Below are 22749 nucleotides of genomic sequence, written 5' to 3' on the forward strand. Positions count from 1 at the left end.
GAAGTCTCTGTTCCCATAGATTTTATACATTTAAAGGTGTTTAACAAACACGTCTCTTTCTCCCCCCAGTTCACTCTCTTCACTGCCATTCACAAGCACTATTCAGTAGATGACTGGAAGGAGTTTGCAACAAAGAATCCAGAATGTGTACAGGTACATTAAAGCAATGCTGTCTGGGATATAATTTACATAGCACCCTATAAGACAAGTATCTTACTTTGCCAAACTTTTCATTCTGTGTTTATTTCCCTCTCTCTCTCTCTCTCTCTCTCTCTCTCTCTCTCTCTCTCTCTCTCTCTCTCTCTCTCTCTCTCTCTCTCTCTCTCTCTCAATTTAAGGGCTTTATTGGCATGGGAAACGTGTGTTAACATTGCCAAAGCAAGTGAAGTAGATAGTAAACAAAAGTGAAATAAACAATAAATATTAACAGTAAACATTACACTCAGAAGTTTCAAAAGAATAAAGACATTTCAAATGTCATATTATGTATATATACAGTGTTGTAACGATGTGCAAATAGTTAAAGTACAAATGGGAAAATAAATAAACATAAATATGGGTTGTATTTACAATGGTGTTTGTTCTTCACTGGTTGCCCTTTTCTTGTGGCAACAGGTCACAAATCTTGCAGCTGTGATGGCACACTGTGGTTTTTCACCCAGTAGATAAGGGAGTTTATCAAAATTGGGTTTGTTTTCGAATTCTTTGTGGATCGCTGTAATCTGAGGGAAATATGTGTCTCTAATATGGTCATACATTTGGCAGGAGGTTAGGAAGTGCAGCTCAGTTTCCACCTCATTTTGTGGGCAGTGTGCACATAGCCTGTCTTCTCTTGAGAGCCAGGTCTGCCTACGGCGGCCTTTCTCAATAGCAAGGCTATGCTCACTGAGTCTGTACATAGTCAAAGCTTTCCTTAAGTTTGGGTCAGTCACAGTGGTCAGGTATTCTGCCACTGTGTACTCTCTGTTTAGGGCCAAATAGCATTCTAGTTTGCTCTGTTTATTTGTTTGTTCTTTCCAATGTGTCAAGTAATTCTCTTTTTGTTTTCTCATGATTTGGTTGGGTCTAATTGTGTTGTTGTTGTTGTTGTTGTTTTCCTGGGACTGTGTGGGGTCTGTTTGTGTTTGTGAACAGAGCCCCAGGACAAGCTTACTTAGGGGACTCTTCTCCAAGTTCATCTCTCTGTAGGTGATGGCTTTGTTATGGAAGGTTTGGGAATCGCTTCCTTTTAAGTGGTTATAGAATTTAACGGCTCTTTTCTGGATTTTGATAATTAGCGGGTATTGGCCTAATTCTGCTCTGCATGCATTATTTGGTGTTTTACGTTGTACACGGAGGATGTTTTTGCAGAATTCTGCATGCAGAGTCTCAATTTGGTGTTTGTCCCATTTTGTGAATTCTTGGTTGGTGAGCGGACCCCAGACCTCAGAACCATAAAGGGCAATGGGTTCTATAACTGATTCAAGTATTTTTAGCCAGATCCTAATTGGTATATCAAATTTTATGTTCCTTTTGATGGCATAGAAGGCCCTTCTTGCCTTGTCTCTCAGATCGTTCACAGCTTTGTGGAAGTTACCTGTGGCGCTGATGTTTAGGCCGAGGTATGTATAGTTTTTTGTGTGCTCTAGGGCAACGGTGTCTAGATGGAATTTGTATTTGTGGTCCTGGCAACTGGACCTTTTTTGGAACACCATTATTTTTGTCTTACTGAGATTTACTGTCAGGGCCCAGGTCTGACAGAATCTGTGCAGAAGATCTAGGTGCTGCTGTAGGCCCTCCTTGGTTGGTGACAGAAGCACCAGATCATCAGCAAACAGAAGACATTTGACTTCAGATTCTAGTAGGGTGAGGCCGGGTGCTGCAGACTGTTCTAGTGCCCTCGCCAATTCGTTGATATATATGTTGAAGAGGGTGGGGCTTAAACTGCATCCCCTGTCTCACCCCACGGCCCTGTGGAAAGAAATGTGTGTGTTTTTGCCAATTTTAACCGCACACTTGTTGTTTGTGTACATGGATTTTATAATGTCGTATGTTTTTCCCCCAACCCCACTTTCCATCAATTTGTATAGCAGACCCTCATGCCAAATTGAGTCAAAAGCTTTTTTGAAATCAACAAAGCATGAGAAGACTTTGCCTTTGTTTTGGTTTGTTTGTTTGTCAATTAGGGTGTGCAGGGTGAATACGTGGTCCGTCGTACGGTAATTTGGTAAAAGCCAATTTGACATTTGCTCAGTACATTGTTTTCACTGAGGAAATGAACTAGTCTGCTGTTAATGATAATGCAGAGGATTTTCCCAAGGTTGCTGTTGACGCATATCCCACGGTAGTTATTGGGGTCAAATTTGTCTCCACTTTTGTGGATTGGGGTGATCAGTCCTTGGTTCCAAATGTTGGGGAAGATGCCAGAGCTAAGGATGATGTTAAAGAGTTTAAGTATAGCTAATTGAAATTTGTGGTCTGTATATTTTATCATTTCATTGAGGATACCATCAACACCACAGGCCTTTTTGGGTTGGAGGGTTTGTATTTTGTCCTGTAGTTCATTCAATGTAATTGGAGAATCCAGTGGGTTCTGGTAGTCTTTAATAGTTGATTCTAAGATTTGCATTTGATCATGTATATTTTTTTGCTGTTTGTTCTCTGTTATAGGGCCAAAAAGGTTGGAGAAGTGGTTTACCCATACATCTCCGTTTTGGATAGATAGCTCTTCATGTTGTTGTTTGTTTAGTGTTTTCCAATTTTCCCAGAAGTGGTTAGAGTCTATGGATTCTTCAATTACATTGAGCTGATTTCTGACATGCTGTTCCTTCTTTTTCCGTAGTGTATTTCTGTATTGTTTTAGTGATTCACCATAGTGAAGGCGTAGGCTCAGGTTTTCTGGGTCTCTATGTTTTTGGTTGGATAGGTTTCTCAATTTCTTTCTTAGGTTTTTGCATTCTTCATCAAACCATTTATCACTGTTATTACTTTTCTTTGGTTTTCTGTTAGAGATTTTTAGATTTGATAGGGAAGCTGAGAGGTCAAATATACTGTTTAGGTTTTCTACTGCCAAGTTTACACCTTCACTATTACAGTGGAACGTTTTGTCCAGGAAGTTGTCTAGAATGGATTGAATTTGTTGTTTACTAATTGTTTTTTGGTAGGTTTCAACACTACTTTCCTTCCATCTATAGCATTTCTTAATATTATTCAGTTCCTTTGGCTTTGATGCCTCATGATTGAGTATTGCTCTGTTCAAGTAGACTGTGATTTTGCTGTGGTCTGATAGGGGTGTCAGTGGGCTGACTGTGAACGCTCTGAGAGACTCTGGGTTGAGGTCAGTGATAAAGTAGTCTACAGTACTACTGCCAAGAGATGAGCTATAGGTGTACCTACCATAGGAGTCCCCTCGAAGCCTACCATTGACTATGTACATACCCAGTGTGCGACAGAGCTGCAGGAGTCGTGACCCGTTTTTGTTGGTTATGTTGTCGTAGTTGTGCCTAGGGGGGCATATGGGGGAGGGAATGCTGTCACCTCCAGGTAGGTGTTTGTCCCCCTGTGTGCTGAGGGTGTCCGGTTCTTGTCCAGTTCTGGCATTTAGGTCACAACAGACTAGTACATGTCCCTGGGCCTGGAAATGATTGATTTCCCCCTCCAGGATGGAGAAACTGTCTTCATTAAAGTATGGGGATTCTAGTGGGGGGATATAGGTAGCACACAGGAGGACATTTTTCTCAGTTGAGAGAATTTCCTTTTGAATTTCTAACCAAATGTACAATGTTCCTGTTTTCTCTCTCTCTCTCTCTCTCTCTCTCTCTCTCTCTCTCTCTCTCTCTCTCTCTCTCTCTCTCTCTCTCTCTCTCTCTCTCTCTCTCTCTCTCTCTCTCTCTCTCTCTCGCTCCCTCTCCATAGACAGAGTGGCTCACTCCTTGGTTTCTCTTGGCACATGGCTGTCTGTTGAGATCTTCAGATAAATCAGGGATTTACAGGGCTTTTAGATTTTGTAATACAGATTAATTGATAAGGGAGTATCAAGTTATCGATTATTCTATTTCATTGGACGTCACCATGGGTATTGTTTGATAAGGGTTTACTGCGATTACATTGATTTATGAACAATAATATTGAGTATGACATACAACTGTATGTAACTACTTGATCATTATAGCTCCTACAATATACACTGAATACACATGAATAAAATATATTTTCAAAATGTTGGATGACAATGCTACGGTGTTCTACAGATCCCTGTTCTCTTATCCTCCTGCAGCAACTTTCTGCAGAAAAATAATTAATAAAAGTACAAAACAACACCAATACATGGTTGCTAGGTAACAACCGTTTTGATATCATAAATCCAAGCTGATTATAATTGTGTGCTTTTGCTTTCCTTCCAAAGATTGTGGGTTTGGGGGCGATTGGTATCGTTTCTCCTGGGATTCGTCTCGGGCCAAAACACTACATTAGGAACCTGCTCTGATTATAACTTACACACGCACACACACGCACGCACACACAGACACACACATGCAGACACGCGTGCACACAAACACACGCAAGCATGCACACACACACACTCGCACACACACACATTTTTTGTTACTTGGGCTTTGCCCGGAACAAGTTTATTGAGGCCCAAATCCAAACCTGCCAAAGGAATTGCTGTTAGTGACTGAACCTTTGCTCAGACCTGAGCAACATAAAAACCTAACCACAATAAAAAAAACACTGCAGAAAAAAACAACCTTGTAGAATCTAATCCAAGGCAGCCTCACTGAGACATCCAGAGACATACAGAGACATACAGATTTACTCCAAAACCGCACTGTTGTTGTTCAGCTTGTAACCACAACTGTCTTTCACAATGTTATTTTTCACACCTATAAGAGCTGTACTTTGTACCCAGACTTTGAATTACTCCCCTCTGGGTGCAGGTATATGGCAGGAAAAACAGAACTAGACAATAATTTGTGCCAGGTGTGATATCTCTCCTAAATAGCTCTGGCTAATGTTCCTATCGACCCAGTGAGGCCAGCAGGGTAGTCTCTTTTTATTGGAATGTAACTCTTATGAAAGTTGTATTGTCAATTTGTTTCGTATTTAAACGCTACTTTAAACGTGTACATGACACTGCAACAACATTTCCCCATGGGGATAATAAAGTCAGTAAAGTAAAGTAAAGTACACGGCTCTGGACCCATATCCACAAAAGGTCTCAGAGTAGGTGTGCTGATCTAGGATCAGGTCCCCCCTGTCCATGTCATCTTATTCATTATGATCAAAATTGCTAAACTGATCCTATATCAGCACTCCCACTCTGAGATGTTTTATGAATACATGCCCTGATTCAGGGATGGGTAACTTTGATCCAGTCACTCTTTGAGCAATCAATGATCAATAAAACATGGATCAATGAAACATCAGGGAGACATCAAATTCAATTCAATTCAATAAACGTTACTCATATTAATACTGCAGCCACTGAGGACCAGACGTGTCCATCCTCACACACACACACACACACACACACACACACACAATGGCTAGCCTACAGGCTGTATGTAGGCTGCTGACAGTTGGTTCCCTTCCTCAGTCGACACCTCTCTTACACTATCACCCGCCTTTCAGTGCTTCAGTCTCCCAAACCTCTCTCTCTTATCTCTTATCAGAGACTCACTCCTTCCTTATCCCGGGACACACACACATACACACACCCGCATGCAAACAGACATGCACACATGCGAAATCACACACACAAACACACACTGCCACCAGGCTGGTGTCAGCAGCACCTATCTCTGAGATTTGGCCAGCTTTGAACGTTGGAGGTGGAGTTTTGTTGGAAAAGTATTTTAAGTGAAGGGCCGAGTAGCTGGTTGTACATCCTCATATGGGGCTGGTGGTGGGGAGGCCTTGGCTAACACACACACACTCACACACACACACACACGCACACACACACACTCACACACACACACACACATAAAGTAGCGTTTGAACATGTACACCACAGACTCCCCACCTCGAAGAGTTGATTTTATGGAATAAATCATGAACCGTTTCTACAGTATTTTTTGCTGCAATCATAAAAATAAAAAAACGGCCTCAGGGGAAAAATACACAATATATATACACAATACACAACAAAAGTATGGGGACACCCATTCAAATTTGTGGATTCAGCTATTTCAGCCACACCCGTTGCTGACAGGTGTATAAAATCAAGCACACAGCCATGCAATCTCCATAGACAAACATTGGCAGTAGAATGGCCTTACTGCTAGAGCTGCCCCGGTCATCTGTAAGTGCTTTTATTGTGAAATGGAAACGTCTAGGACCAACAACGGCTCAGCCGCAAAGTGGTAGGCCACACAAGCTCACAGAACGGGACCGGCGAGTACTGAAACATTTTCTGTCCTCGGTTGCAACACTCACTACAAAGTTCCAAACTGCCTCTAGAAGCAACGACAGCACAAGAACTGTTCGTTGGGAGCTTCATGAAATGGGTTTCCATGGCCGAGCAGCCGCACACAAGCCTAAGACCACGATGCGCAATGCCAAGACAAGACCTAAAGGAGGTTTTGAGAAGTGAGGAGAAGTGATGAAGGCTGTGGTTAGAGTCAGAGTGACTGGGGAGATTGTAGCTGTGTTGGTAAATAGATGCAGTCGGCCAGTGCTCGGTACACAGGTACAGACTACGGCACAGTGTATCTCTCAGCAAGATGTCTTAGCCTGCTTGGAGCCTGGATTCAGGGCACATATTCACTAAGCATCTCAGAATAGGAGCGCTGACCTAAAATTATTTTTGCCTTTTAGAGCATAATGAATAAGATTACATGTACAGAGGGGACCTGATCCTAGATCAGCACTCCTACTCTGAGAAGCTTTATGAATACATGCCCTGGTGTATTCAGAGAGGTAAAGGAGAGGAGTGCAGTCAAGAGACAGGAATATGTTATTTCCCTAAACCACTAGGCCTAATATCATGAGGGATCTTTGTGCATTTTCACAACAGGTTGATTGTGTTTGCACGCGCACACACACACACACACACACACACAGAATCGGGAGCCCATTGAAAGATAAACAACATTCTTGGAGAGCTTTAGTACTCCCATGGGTCCTGCACCGTGGTGACCCATAGCACCAGCTGCCATGTGGACCAACGTCCATTGAACTCAGCTGACCCTGCAGAGGTGTGTGTGTGTGTGTGTGTGTGTGTGTGTGTGTGTGTGTGTGTGTGTCTCAGCCATATCTGACATGTCTTTCAACAGTTTACTGCAGCCACGTATCCTCACAGACCTGAGGCCCTGGTCTCTGCTATCCCCTCAGCATCAGTGATGACAGCCACTTTCCAGACACCCCTGAAGCCTTCTCTCTCTCTCTCTCTCTCGCTCTCTCTCTGTCTGCCTGTCTGTCTCTCTGTCTCATCCCCCTCTCTCTCTGTCTGTCTGCCACTCGATCGCGTTTATTCATCACTAGAGGTCAGAGGTCAGAGAGCACCTTTGGTGTTTAGTGTGTGGGAGACTGGAGGAGGAGGAGGAGGAGGAGGAGGAGGAGGAGGAGGAGGAGGAGGAGGAGGAGGAGGAGGAGGAGGAGGAGAGACCAGTAGGCACTGGCTGGGGGCTGGAGGGGTTGGAAAACAAACCCACATTTCTGGAGAATGTGTGGTGTCGGTTTCAAAACGAGGTCAGGAATGAGAAGAGAGCGTGCAGAGGTTGCATGATCAGAAACTCAAGTGTGTAATTGGTGAAATATGGAGAAGATGCAGGAGACTGGCCATTTCTCATTGTCTTCACACACAGGAACAAAATAACTGGATATGCCTTGAACCTATAGGGCAAGGAGTTTTCCGTGGTCACTCAGGGTATGTGGTCAGGATAAAATCCACGTCCTACTCATACCATCAGACTGCGCTTACAGGGAATTGCCATAGTGAAAGTCAATTAAGAGATTAATGGACCCTCTCTCTGATCTTCTGTCCTGGACAGACACACTCTCACAGACACACACATGCACACACATACACGCACAGATACACACACAGACTACACACAGACTACACGCACACACTCCTGAGCCTATCCTGTCAATCACAGTGTCGGCGCCCAGAGAAGTTACCAGCGACGCCCTGAGATAGGACGTAAACGTTGAGGAAACCATATGTGTGGAAACCAGGCAGCTCTTTCAGATGAGCCGGTCCTTTAAGGGCTACAGTGAATCACCTGGTCTCCAGAGGGATCAGAAACCATCTGAGCCAATAGGAATTGGAGGGTTGCTACTGCATATATCATGCAAAGAATGGGAAGACAGCTGGACTGAAAATAGAGAACGGGAGGTGGTTAAACTGACTCAGGATAGGCTACTGTGGATGCCAAGCAAACAAAGATTAGACAAGACTGAACTAGAACCCAAACTTTTTTTCGATGAATCTGCAATTGTCAGCAAATGACAACGGCAAAAAGGTTCAACTCAACTCCTTTGGGACGTTATAAGTTTGGCAGGTGTATCATATTCTCCTAACACTGGCCATGACACGTTTCAAAATTCTTCGTTCAAATGTCCATATCCCTCACATGCACATCTACTTACTATACAGATGTACCGATACATGAAAGAAGAGCAGCTGCATGTCCTCTCATTGAATTACAGTTTTTTTCAATTGCTTACACACTAAAATTAAAACTTTCCCACAATTAGCAAAACCTTACACTCGAGGAGCAAAACACCGGCCTAGATTTGCACAACTCTAAGCACATTGTCAGCTTCACACTTTTTGTAAAACATTACACACAGTGATTTGCAAAACACTAAACACACTTGTATGCATTTGACACAGAAATGTATCATGATGTCATTTCCTTGCAATTTCAAAGCAAAGGCTTTCAAATGAACACACCCATGAACCAATTGGTTAAACACAGCCACCAGGTGTGCACACACACTGGTGCTTAATTGTAGACACACCAATCAGGTTTAAGCACTATAAAAAGGCAACAGGTAAGTTCACCTGTCTTCAAAAAAAATGGACGGTGTCAGAGGAAGAGGAGAAGGAAGAGGGAGAGGAAGAGGAAGAGGAAGAGGAAGACCTGGAGGAGGGGTAGGACATGCACAAAGAAGAAGACAACCAAATCTGTGTAACGACATTCGTGCTACAATTGTGGACCATGTAATAAACCACGGACTAACACTGAGGGAGGCTGGACTGAGAGTACAGCCTAACCTAAGCAGGTACACGGTGGCATCAATAGTTCGGACATTTCGTCAAGAGCACAGGTGAGAAACGTATCTTCTGTCAACAGAAAATCCATAGCTTACTGCATGTACTATATCAACAGTTTTGGTATCTATTCCTGTATCATTTTATAGTAAGCTACATGTATTTTGTTTGGCCAACATAGGATTGAACGTCGAGAACACCAAGGAGGGAGGGGCCCCATATTCACACAGGAGCAAGAGAGAGAGATCATAAACCTAGTTTTGGCCAATAATGCAATCAGACTTAGAGAAATTCAAGCCCATATTGTCAATGATCACCGAATTTTCAATAATGTCCAACAGGTCTCTCTGTCAACAATAGCCCGTATCCTTAAAAAACATCAAGTTCTGATGAAACAACTGTATAAAGTGCCATTTTAAAGAAATTCCGACAGGGTGAAAGGCCTGCGGCGTGAATATGTGGTGGTACGTTTTGTTCACTGACTGTAGCATTGTGTACTGCACACAACCTTTTTACTGTACATGTAATTGTACTGTATAGCAGACCTAGAGTAAATTGATCTACACAATGTGATCTTTTGCTGTATTTCAGAGAGTTTTGCAAATGGAAGCGGAGGAAGTCCTGCATGAGTTTATATACATTGATGAGGCTGGATTTAACCTGACAACAGTGAGAAGAAGGGGAAGAAACATCATTGGCCACAGGGCTATTGTCAATGTACCAGGGCAACGTGGGGGAAACATTACCCTTTGTGCTGCCATTACACAGAATGGGGTCCTCCACCACCATGCCAACTTGGGTCTTTACAACACTGACCTCATTCTTACATTTTTAGACAGATTACATTTACATTTACATTTTAGTCATTTAGCAGACGCTCTTATCCAGAGCGACTTACAGTTAGTGAGTGCATACATTATTTAAAAAAAAAAATCATACTGGCCCCCTGTGGGAATCGAACCCACAACCCTGGCGTTGCAAACGCCATGCTCTACCAACTGAGCTACATCCCTGCCGGCCATTCCCTCCCCTACCCTGGACAACACTGGGCCAATTGTGCGCCGCCCCATGGGTCTCCCGGTTGCGGCCGGCTACGACAGAGCCTGGATTCGAACCAGGATCTCTAGTGGCACAGCCTTAGACCACTGCGCCACTCGGGATTGGCGCAGTGGTTACACAATATTATCACAGCAGCAAACCAAAGGGACCAGATGCAATACATTGTCGTCTGGGACAATGTATCTTTCCATCATTCTGCTCTGGTCCAAAACTGGTTTCATCAACACCCACAATTTACAGTTCAATATCTTCCACCATACTCCCACTTCCTAAACCCCATCGAGGAGTTCTTCTCAGCATGGCGGTGGAAGGCTTATGATCTCGGCCCTATGTCCAGATGGCCCTCATTCAAGCTATGGTGGAAGCAAGTGATCAAATTGAAGCAGCATCCATACAAGGGTGGATTCGTCACTCCAAAAGATTCTTCCCACGTTGCCTTGCAAATTAAAATATAGCCTATGATGTTGACGAGGCCCTGTGGCCAGATCCAGCTAGGCGGAGAGATGTTTAGGTTATTTTTCTTTTTTATTCGGTACTGAACTGGATATGTAATTTATGTTACAGTATTACTGTAAGCTTACAGTACAATGGTACGTTCAGTAATACTGTATGAAAACTGGAAAATGTTTTGTTATGAATGTTTTGTTGAAATATTCAGTATTGACTGACTTGAGTACATTAGTCTGCACAATTGGTGTCATGTGGTGTTGGTGAATTTATTTTTACACTTTCTCTATGTAAATGCTAAAAGTGTTTTAGGTTGAGCACAGGAGTGTTTAACTGATTCAAACAGAATCAGGCCATATGATGGTTGGGTTTATGTTATGACAACAAAATAAGGTTTTTATCAGACATTGTATAGTTTTGACAAAAGTGTTCCATTTTACAAATGATCTCAGGTGTTGTGCTACTTTGGTGTAGTGTTGTGCTAATTGTGTGAAGGGGTTTGAAAAACCGGGCCCTGTTTTCAAAATTGTGCTTAAGCAATTGAAGAAAACTGTAATAATCAGAGGAGACACACAGTCTACAACAAGGCTAAAGACAACTTGTTGTAGACCGTTGTCTTTAGCCTTTTTTTATGTGTGTGTTTACATGAGTAGCATGGGGTATTTAGAAATATGTTTGTAACAGTGACCTCTTTCTGTCTATGACTCTCACTTCATTCTCCCAATGGATCAACCTCATCATTCCTCCCCCGTCCTCCCTCCGTCCTCTCCCCCAGATTGACATTCCAGAGAGTTGACTTCCTCGTGCCACTGACCTTTCCAGCAGGGTTTATGAACCACACTACAGGAGGGGGGGGGGTAGAGAAACTGTCATCATACTGTGATGCATTACACTCAACATATGTGATATTGTTTTTCTAAACATACTCTGAATTATGGGCTCTGCTTTTTTCTTTGCACATAACAGAGAGAGAGACTTTCATAAGACACACACGTACACACACACACATTGACACATTCACACACACTGACACATTCACACATATTTTGGGGGAGGGAAACTTGGGCTTTGAATGGCCAAGTAATGAAAGTGTGAATGGAAATGGCAGTGAAATGCAACATGGGTAATGAATGGAGAGAACATGGCAGGCTGTGAAGTGTGACCACTTTCTGAGCTTCATTAGTGATGAATGGCATAGAGAGACATAAAGAATACAGTCTGCATGAGGTGGGCTTTGAATGTGCCTGTATGTAGTGGGGTTAAAGGTTAAATCATAGCCACATCTATGAGAGAGAGAGAGAGAGAGAGAGAGAGAGAGAGAGAGAGAGAGAGAGAGAGAGAGAGAGAGAGAGCGTCTGAGAGAGAGAGAGAGAGGAAGATAGGGGATGAGAAAGAGAGGTGGTAGACAGAGAAAGAAACGGGAGAGAGAAAGAAACGGGAGAGAGAAAGAAACGTGATGAGAGAGAAAGAATGGTGGAAGGAGAGCAAGAAAGAAAGCTCATGTCTTTGGTCTAGCCCCAGAGGGTCAGACCTGGGTTTCCTTAATTTTTTTATTTTTTATTTCTTGTGTGTGTGTGTGTGTGTGTGTGCATGCATGTGTGTGTATCAATGGTCCAAATAGGATTGATGAGAGAGAGAGAGAGAGAGAGAGAGAGAGAGAGAGAGAGAGAGAGAGAGAGAGAGAGAGAGAGAGAGAGAGAGAGAGAGAGATATCCTTATACAGAGATGTGGGGTTCTTATACAGAGATGATAGAGGCTCCTGCATCTACAGTTTAAAATGGTATTCTGGTTAATTCTCTGTACAGATTTGGATTAATCCTTTCAGTCAGGAAAAACCTACCACCTGGTTGAATAAAAGTACTATTTACAAGAGGTGTTTTGACCCAATTTTCTCCTGCAGATTCCTTTGAGTAGTAGAATAACAACAGTCAGATAAAATCATCAGGAGAAGAGAAGTGGATTCTCTCACTCCTCTCTTTCTCCTCTCTCTCTCCCCTCTCTCTCTCCTCTCTCTCTCCTCAATCTCTCCTCTCTCTCTTCTCTCTCTCCTCTCTCTCCTCTTGCACGCTCTGTCTCTATCCTCTCTCTCTCCTCTCTCTCCTCTCTCTCCTCTCCCTCTCTCCTCTCTCACTGCTCTCTCCCTCTCTCTCTCCTCTCTACTCTCTCTCGCCTCTCTCTCTCCTCTCTCTGCTCTCTCCTCTCGCTCTTCTCTCTCTCTCCTCTCTCTTTGCTCTCTCCCCTCTCTCTCCTCTCTCTCTCCTCTCTCTCCTCTCTCTCTCTCCTCTCTCTCTCCTTTCTCTACAATTTATCTTCTCTCTTTTTCTCTTCTACTGCTCATATTACGCAACCATTAGAGCAGACTAATGGTGGATTGCCAGACTGTTTGGCGCATTGTTTTGGCTCTGACAAAGCAGCGGCAGGAGGGAGGAGTGAGTGGGGATATCTGCCAACATGGCAACCCAGGTGTCAACACATGGCAACCCTGTGGTAAATCCCCTGGATGATGAAGTGAAAGACAGAGAAACAAAGGAGAGAAGAGGAAGGCCGTTTTAGAGCCAGAGGCTACTGTTACTGAAGCTGCTTTAGTGGATCCTATCTTCTGTTCTCTCCGTGTTATGAAAATAATAAATAAACTGACTGATCTGCACATTCCTATTGGATTAACTAAACTAATTTGAAAATATCCTAATCTTTGAACCACCATACTTGAGATGAGATTATGTCTTTAAAAAACCCCATTGTCCTTACATCCACTGCCAGTGTACAATAATCATGCATGTCTTTACACACCACATACTCCCCTTACCTCCACCCCCCTCTCTCATCCTTCTCTCTCATCCTTCTCTTTCTTCCCTCTCTTTCATCCCCCTCTCTCATCCCTCTCTCTGAGCCCCTCTCTCTCATCCCCCTCTATCATCCCCCTCTCTCATCCCTCTCTATCATCCCTCTCTATCATCCCTCTCTCTCATCCCCCTCTCTCATCCCCCTCTCTCATCCCTCTCTCTCATCCCCCTCTCTTATCCCTCTCTCTCATCCCCCTCTCTCTGAGCCCCTCTCTCTCATCCCCCTCTCTCATCCCCCTCTCTCATCCCTCTCTCTCATCCCTCTCTCTCATCCCTCTCTCTCATCCCCCTCTCTCATCCCCCTCTCTCATCCCCCTCTCTCATCCCCCCCTCTCTCATCCCCCCTCTCTCATCCCCCTCTCTCATCCCTCTCTCTCATCCCCCTCTCTCATCCCCCTCTCTCATCCCCCTCTCTCATCCCTCTCTCTCATCCCTCTCTCTCATCCCCCTCTCTCATCCCCCTCTCTCATCCCCCTCTCTCATCCCTCTCTCTCATCCCTCTCTCTCATCCCTCTCTCTCATCCCCCTCTCTCATCCCTCTCGCTCATCCCCCTCTCTGAGCCCTCTGATAAAGGCCTTCCAATTTGTAAGTCGCTCTGGATAAGAGCATCTGCTAAATTATGTAAATGTAAATGTAAATAAAGTCACCCTAAAAGAGAGAGAAGTAGCCTGGAGGAGAGCCCTAGTCTGTCTCAACACTGGACCAGGAAAACCTATTTTCTCTCAGTAATGGATCCCAGCTTTCTGCAGTTACACACACACACACGCACACACACACACGCACACTGTACCAGACGCTGTCCTGCTGTGCTAGGTTAACAGTAGAGCGTGACAACCGGATGCCCTTGCAGATTATCGTTAGTGAGGCCATATTTAACTACGCTATATGGTGTTAATAACGGAAAAAAATATTAAACTATACTTTCCCAACAAGAGGGATTAGCTAAGCTTCGCCTGGTCCCAGATCTGTTTGGGCTGTCTTGAGAACGACTGTAGAAGTTGCTGAAGCAGCAATATAACAAAGCAGCAGAGTGATAAATCATAGAAGGTCTGTTTTCCAATATCTCGGGTGTGTCCCAAATAGCACCCTATTTTCTATACACTCGTAGAAAAAAAAGGTGCTATCTAGAACCTAAAAGGGGTTTTCGGCTGTCCCCATAGGATAACCCTTTGAAGAACACTTTTGGTTCTACGTAGAACCCTTTTGGGTTCCAAGTAGGACCCTTTCCACAGAGGCTTCTACATGGAACATAAAAGGGTTCTACATGGATCCAAAAAGGGTTCTCTCTGGAACAAAAAAAAGGGTTCTCCTACGGAAACAGCCGGAGAACCCTTTTGGAACCCATTTTTCTAAAATAGCGCAGACCTCTCAGACAACAGTTAGTCATACTCAGACAGACAGAGTGTAAACATCAATGTGAATTAGTCAGGCGCTATCTGGTCCTGTAGACATCTGTAGACATCTGCTGAGATCTCTGTCTGTCTCACCTTTACATGCCCCATTACTACCATTACTCATTGATAGTTCAATATCTATAGCGTGTGTACCGCCTATGGAAAAACAGTACTGCACATCTGTCTAAATACTTGACCTATCTTTTCATCTCAACCTCACATGCACATCAGCACTCATCACTCAACCTTAGCCATGAGAACCGCCACTGTGCCATAGCTCAGTGGAGCAGCGCGCCTCAGCTCCGAGCACCACTCATTCGCGCCCAGTGCTGTGCAATCTTTTTCTTTTTTTATGTGTGAGCACCGAGGAAGGCATACGGTGCATTCGGAAAGTATTCAGACCCCTTCACTTTTTCAACATTTTGTGACGTTACAGCCTTATTATAAGATTGATTAAATAAAAACAATTCCTCATCAATCTACACACAATACCCCATAATGACAATGCGAAAATAGGTTTTTGGAAATTTTAGCAAATTCATTAAAAATAAAAAACAGAAATATCTTATTTACATAAGTATTCAGACCCTTTACTATGAGACTTGAAATTGAGCTCAGGTGCATCCTGTTTCCATTGATCATCATTGAGATGTTTCTACAACTTGATTGGAGTCCACCTGTGATAAATTAAATTGATTGGACATGATTTGAAAAGGCACCCACCTGTCTATATAAGGTCCCACAGTTGACAGTGCATGTCAGAGCAAAAATCAAGCCATGAGGTCGAAGGAATTGTCTGTAGAGCTCCGAGACAGGATTGTGTTGAAGCACAGATCTGGGGAAGGGTACCAAAAAATGTCTGCAGCATTAAAGGTCCCCAAGAACACAGTGGCCTCCATCATTCTTAAATGGAAGAAGTTTGGAACCACCTAGACTCTTCCTAGAGCTGGCAGCCTGGCCAAACTGAGCAATCGGGGGAGAAGGGCCTTAGTCAGGGAGGTGATCAAGAACCCGATGGTCACTGACAGAGCTCCAGAGTTCCTCTGTGGAGATGGGAGAACCTTCCAGAAAGACAATCATCTCTGCAGCACTCCACCAATCAGGCCTTTATGGTAGAGTGGCCAGACGGAAGCCACTCCTCAGTAAAAGGCACATGACAGCCCGCTTGGAGTTTGCCAAAAGGCACCTAAAGGACTCTCAGACCATGAGAAACAAGATTCTCTGGTCTGATGAAACCAAGATTGAACTCTTTGGCCTGAATGCCAAGTGTCACGTCTGGAGGAAACCTGGCACCATCCCTACGGTGAAGCATGGTGGTGGCAGCATCATGCTGTGGGAATGTTTTTCAGCGGCAGGGACTGGGAGACTAGTCAGGATTGAGGGAAAGATGAACGGAGCAAAGTACAGAGAGATTCTTGATGAAAACCTGCTCCAGAGCACTCAGGGCCTTAGACTGGGGCGAAGGTTTACCTTCCAATAGGACAACAACCCTAAGCACACAGCCAAGACAACGCAGGAATGGCTTCGGGACAAGTCTCTGAATGTCCTTGAGTGGCCCAGCCAGAGCCCGGACTTGAACCCGATCCAACATCTCTGGAGAGACCTGAAAATAGCTGTGCAGCGACGCTCCCCATCCAACCTGACAGAGCTTGAGATGATCTGCAGAGAAGAATGGGAGAAACTCCCCAAATACAGGTGTGCCAAGCTTGTAGTGTCATATCTAAGAAGAATAAAGGTTGTAATCGCTGCCAAAGGTGCTTCAACAAAGTACTGTGTAAAGGGTCTGAGTACTTAAGTAAATGTGATATTTCAGTTTTTTATTTTTAATACATTTGCTAAAATTTCTAAAAACCAGTTTTTGCTTTGTCATTATTGGGTATTGTGTGTAGTTTGAAGAGGGGGAAAAAAAAACAATTTAATCAATTTTAGAATAAGGATGTAATGTAACAAAATGTGGAAAAAGTCAAGGGGTCTGAATAATTTCCGAATGCACTGTATATCATCGTTCTCAGGAGCTTTTCAAATGTGCGAAATTGAAGTATATTTCTAGTAATCAGACTGGCCTATGACCCCGGCTTCAGTATGGAAAAGGTATTTACATTTACATTGGTCCTCATAAACAGACACAGACACGCACACGCAAGCACTGTAATGCATTTCATCACTCATTTACAGCTTTATAATTTACTATAACAATACCCACTCCCGAGACACTGTCTCCCAGTTCCAAATAAGACCTAGAGGCAAAGCAAAAACTTGAACAAGACAAATTACAAAAATAGAGAGTGCTTGACACTCATCTATACATTATACTTTTTCCAAACCATTCCAAGTAACGATAAGGTATGGAATTTTTGTACCAAAGCCACTTTTCTTAATGGGAGTCTAGCTGTTTGGGCCACAGCCAGCCCTACTCATTTCTTATCATACACAGCCAAAACAGTTAGCCTAGCGCTACTAAGTCTAACTACAGGGCAAAGCTTTTAGCGCCGAGCCAGGCTAAAGAGGTAGATCTGTTAGCGGAGCGCTAAAGCTAAGTTTGAGGCAAGTCTGTTGAGCCTAGCTATGGGGTAGAGATTAGATTAGAGAGTTTTAGTCACATGTACAGGGTTGCAGATATAATTACACGGTACAGTGAAATTGTTGAGCTCCGAGCTCCAACAGGACAAAGTGAAATAAAACAATACAAATATAATAAAAATAGAAATAATAATAATATACATATTAACAACTTTGGCAATGATAAATGTCCATTGGGGTGGGAGCAGTAAATGTCCGTTGATGGGGGGCAGGAAATGTCCATAGGGGAAGACCCGGGGAGCCGGGGGAAGGGGGGGGGTGTTCGCGAGTGTGTGTGCGTACGTACGTGCGTTTGTGTGTGTACGCGAGCGTACTCCTCTGGTATTGTTATCACCAGTCATTACACAATTACCCCAGACACCTCACTCTGAATATCTCTAGTGTGTCATTCAGAGCAATAAGCAGTCCCACACAGGACCTTATTACCTTCAACCTCAGAGAGACCACAGGGTAGACATGTTAGCGCTAAAGCTAGTCTTGAGGCAAGTCTGTTGAGACTATTGAGCTAGTGTCTGCTAGTGCAGAGTTGATCCCATCTGCTCATTGTAGAATCAGTGTAGTATCTTGACAATATCAGTGTATTAATTCAGCCACGAGTCAATCAGTGTAGTATCATGACAATATCAGTGTGTTTATACAGCCACAAGTCAATCAGTGTAGTATCATGACAATATCAGTGTGTTTATACAGCCACGAGTCAATCAGTGTAGGATCATGACAATATCAGTGTGTTTATACAGCCACGAGTCAATCAGTGTAGGATCATGACAATATCAGTGTGTTTATACAGCCACGAGTCAATCAGTGTAGTATCATGACAATATCAGTGTGTTTATACAGCCACAAGTCAATCAGTGTAGGATCATGACAATATCAGTGTGTTTATACAGCCACGAGTCAATCAGTGTAGTATCATGACAATATCAGTGTGTTTATACAGCCACAAGTCAATCAGTGTAGTATCATGACAATATCAGTGTGTTTATACAGCCCCGAGTCAATCAGTGTAGTATCTTGACAATATCAGTGTGTTTATACAGCCACGAGTCAATCAGTGTAGTATCATGACAATATCAGTATGTTTATACAGCCACAAGTCAATCAGTGTAGTATCATGACAATATCAGTGTGTTTATACAGCCACGAGTCAATCAGTGTAGGATCATGACAGTATCAGTGTGTTTATACAGCCACGAGTCAATCAGTGTAGTATCATGACAATATCAGTGTGTTTATACAGCCACAAGTCAATCAGTGTAGTATCATGACAATATCAGTGTGTTTATACAGCCACAAGTCAATTACTTCAGCTCAAACACCTGAGTCTCCCTTTACTGATGGGTTCCGCCATATGTTAGAGCATGTGTGTGTTGATTGTGTGTTGTATGTTTTGTGTTGTGTGCGTGCGTGCGTACGTTCGTGCGTTTGTGTGTGTGTGTGTGTGGGCGTTTGTGTGTGTGTGTGTGTGCACGTGCGTGTACTCCTCTGGTATTTTCATCACCAGTCATTACACATATCTCTAGTTTGTAATTTAGAGCAATAAGCAGTTCCACACTGGACCTTATTACCTTCAACCACAGAGAGACCACACTCACACCCCTCATACACACTCAACCACAAATAATCTAGGATACAGACACACACACACACACACACACACACACACACACACATACACACACACACACACACACCCCTCATACACAATAAACCATAAAACCACAAAGAATCGGAGATGTATACACACACACAACCCACATACATGCAGACAATCAGGTATAGACACACACACACACACACACACACACACACTAAATCTCTCACCGCTGCCCTTTGGAAGGCTCCTTTAGTATATGTCCCTCCTCCTCTATAGGGGATCTCCTGGTTAAACAGAGAACACTTGTGCTGATGCGACTTGGGCGCCGTGACATGATCTACCCGGGTCACCACGTGGGTCTTGGACGAGAACGTAACCAGGGCGACCCTCGTGTCCTCGGGGGCTACGGGGAAGTCCGAGAGGAGCTTCCGTACGAAGCGCAGCTCGCTCAAGAAGTTGTTGGCCCCCACGCTGGATGACTCGTCCACCAGGAACACCAGGTCCAGACGTGCACTCTTTTCCCGGAGCGTGCGCACGTTCTTCTTGAAGGCTTGGCCCAGGCGCTCCACCTTGGACTCGGCGCTCTCAGAGAGGGTGAGGTTGAGGAGGGCCGGGGAGGCTGGGGGTCCGGAGCGGAGTGAGCCGAGCTGGTGGAGCTGTTGGAGGTGTTCAAGAGCCGGCCAGGATGAAGTCCTACTAACCAGGAAGCTCCATAGAAGCAAGAGAGAGGTCCAATACGCTACAGAATTCCTTACAGTAGACATACTGTCCTGTACTGTCCTGTACTGTACTGTACTGTTCTGTACTGACCTGTACTGTCCTGTACTGTAGTCCTCAGTGCCAGGTGTCAGCAGAGGAAAGAGTTATTCTAAAACACTTTGAAAGAGGATGTCCAATAGTGATGATGACAAGTCTTTGATGATGGTGGTGTTCTCCTATGTTCCTATTTGTCTCCAGTAGGGACGCCAGAAAATAAGAATTTATCCAAAAGCACTTCCAAAAAGCAGTTCCAAAAAGAGAATAGCAGCAGTGATGATGATGAAATACTTGTCCTGTGGCTCTGTCTGTCTGTCTTCTTCTCTGTTGGAATGAGTCCTGGTCTGTTCCGTCTGACAGTGAGGGTGTCTGAGTGGAGAGGCGTTTGGCTGAGCAGGTCCAGTGAGGCGTTTGTCTCTCTGTCTGCCTGTCTTGTCCGTCTTGTCTGTCCCACCAGGAGATGGCTATAGCATATCCTCTCTCGCTCTCTCTCTCTACCCTCAGGCTCCTGTGTGTGTCATGCTCCTGCACCCAGCCAGGATCCAAATGCCTCTTCCCCCTCTCTAAAAATCATTTAAAAAGAATGAAAAAAAGTTCTGATTGAGAGAGTGAGAGTGAGAAAGAGAGCAAGAGGGAGAAAGACAGGGAGAGAGAAGGAGAGAGAGGCAGAGGGAAAAGGGGGCAGTCACAGCTGTGAAGTCATTTGTTTTGCCTCCTCCTCCTTTCTCTCTCTCTCTCTCTCTCTCTCTCTCTCTCTCTCTCTCTCTCTCTCTCTCTCTCTCTCTCTCTCTCTCTCTCTCTCTCTCTCTCTCTCTCTCTCTCTCTCTCTCTCTCTCTCTCTCTCTCTCTCTCTCTCTCTCTCTCTCCCTCTCCCCCTCCCTCTCTCCCTCCCTCTATTATATTATATATGTCATTTAGCAGACGCTAAATGCGACTTATAGTCATGTACCACCGCGCACAGCAGACACACAGCCGATACCAGCAGAAACATCTGAATTGGAAATACTGAAAGAGAGAGAGAGAGAGAGAGAGAGAGAGAGAGAGAGAGAGAGAGAGAGAGAGAGAGAGAGAGAGAGAGAGAGAGAGAGAGAGAGAGAGAGAGAGAGAGAGAGAGAGAGAGAGAGAACGAATTGGCAAGGGCACTAGAACAGTCTGCAGCACCCGGCCTCACCCTACTAGAATCTGAAGTTAAATGTCTGCTGTTTGCTGATGGTCTGGTGCTTCTGTCCCCAACCAAGGAGGGCCTACAGCGCTACCTAGATCTTCTGCACAAATTCTCTCAGACCTGGGCCCTGACAGTGAATCACAGTAAGACAAGAATAATGGTGTTAAAAAAAAAATCCAGTTGGCAGGACCACAAATACAAATTCCATCTAGACACCGTTGCCCTAGAGCACACAAAAAACTATACATACCTTGGCCTAAACATCAGCGCCACAGGTAACTTCCACAAAGCTATGAACGATCTGAGAGACAAGGCAAGAAGGGCCTTCTATGCCATCAAAAGGAACGTAAAATTTGACATACCAATTAGGATCTGGCTAAAAACACTTGAATCAGTTATAGAACCCATTGCCCTTTATGGTTGTGAGGTCTGGGGTCCGCTCACCAACTAAGAATTCACAAAATGGGAAAAACAGAATTCTGTTTGTACAACGCAAAACACCAAATAATGCATGCAGAGCAGAATTACGCCGATACCCACTAATTATCAAAATCCAGAAAAGAGCCATTAAATTCTACAACCACCTAAAAGGAAGTGATTCCCAAACCTTCCATAACAAAGCCATCACCTACAGAGAAATGAACCTGGAGAAGAGTCTCCTAAACAACTGACCCCACAGAGCCCCAGGACAGTAACACAATTAGACCCAACCAAATCATGAAAAAACTAAAAGAATTAACAAAAAAACTGAGCAAACTAGAATGCTATTTGGCCCTAAACAGAAAGTACACAGTGGCAGAATACCTGACCACTGTGAATAACCGAAATTTAAGGAAATCTTTGACTATGTACAGACTCAGTGAGCATAGCCTTGCTATTGAGAAAGGCCGCCATAGGCAGACCTGGCTCTCAAGAGAAGACAGACTATGTGCACACTGCCCACAAAATGAGGTGGAAACTGAGCTGCACTTCCTAACCTCCTGCCAAATGTATGACTATATTAGAGACACATATTTCCCTCAGATTACACAGACCCACAAAGAATTCGAAAACAAATCCAATTTTGATAAACTCCCATATATATTGGGTGAAATACCACAGTGTGCAGTCACATCAGCAAGATTTGTGACCTGTTGCCACAAGAAAAGGGCAACCAGTGAAGAACAAACACCATTGTAAATACAACCCAGAATTATTTATTTTCCCTTTTGTACTTTAACTATTTGCACATTGCTACAACACTGTAAATAGACATAATATGACATTTGAAATGTCTTTATTCTTTTGGAACTTTTGTGAGTGTAATATTTACTGTTCACTTTTTATTGTTTATTTCACTTTTATTTATTATCCATTTCACTTGCTTTGGCAATGTTAACATATGTTTCCCATGCCAATAAAGCCCCTTGAATTGAATTGAATTGAATTGAATTGAATTGAATTGAATTGAGAGAGAGAGAGAGAGAGAGAGAGAGAGAGAGAGAGAGAGAGAGAGAGAGAGAGAGAGAGAGAGAGAGAGAGAGAGAGAGAGAGAGAGAGAGAGAGAGAGAGAGAGAGAGAGAAAGGAGGAGGAGGCAAAACAACTGTTTATGAGCCCCTATAAACCTTAACAACACTGGAAACTTCTAGTCTGAGACGTGGGAATAGAAGGCAGCATCATAGGGTGTCTCCCAAATGGCACCTTATTCTCTATGTAGTGCAC

The 22749-nt window shown here is 43.8% G+C and overlaps 1 protein-coding gene across 5 annotated transcripts in view; it reads right to left on the reverse strand.

The window, feature by feature from the left end:
- Positions 1–20498, reverse strand: part of svep1 (sushi, von Willebrand factor type A, EGF and pentraxin domain containing 1) — a 164289-nt gene extending 143791 nt beyond the window's left edge. For 3 of the 5 annotated variants that reach the window (XM_045212195.1, XM_045212194.1, XM_045212196.1), the window contains exon 1: positions 19354–20497. In XM_045212195.1, the coding sequence (XP_045068130.1) occupies positions 19354–19890 (537 nt within the window). In that variant the 5' untranslated portion in view covers positions 19891–20497. Of the gene's footprint in view, positions 1–19353 lie in introns of all 5 variants that reach the window. The other 2 variants (XM_045212199.1, XM_045212197.1) reach the window with 1 other exon arrangement.
- Between the last annotated feature and the right edge of the window lie 2251 nt (positions 20499–22749).

Source organism: Coregonus clupeaformis, unplaced genomic scaffold (genome assembly GCF_020615455.1).
Source record: "Coregonus clupeaformis isolate EN_2021a unplaced genomic scaffold, ASM2061545v1 scaf0001, whole genome shotgun sequence".
Taxonomy (NCBI): domain Eukaryota; kingdom Metazoa; phylum Chordata; class Actinopteri; order Salmoniformes; family Salmonidae; genus Coregonus; species Coregonus clupeaformis.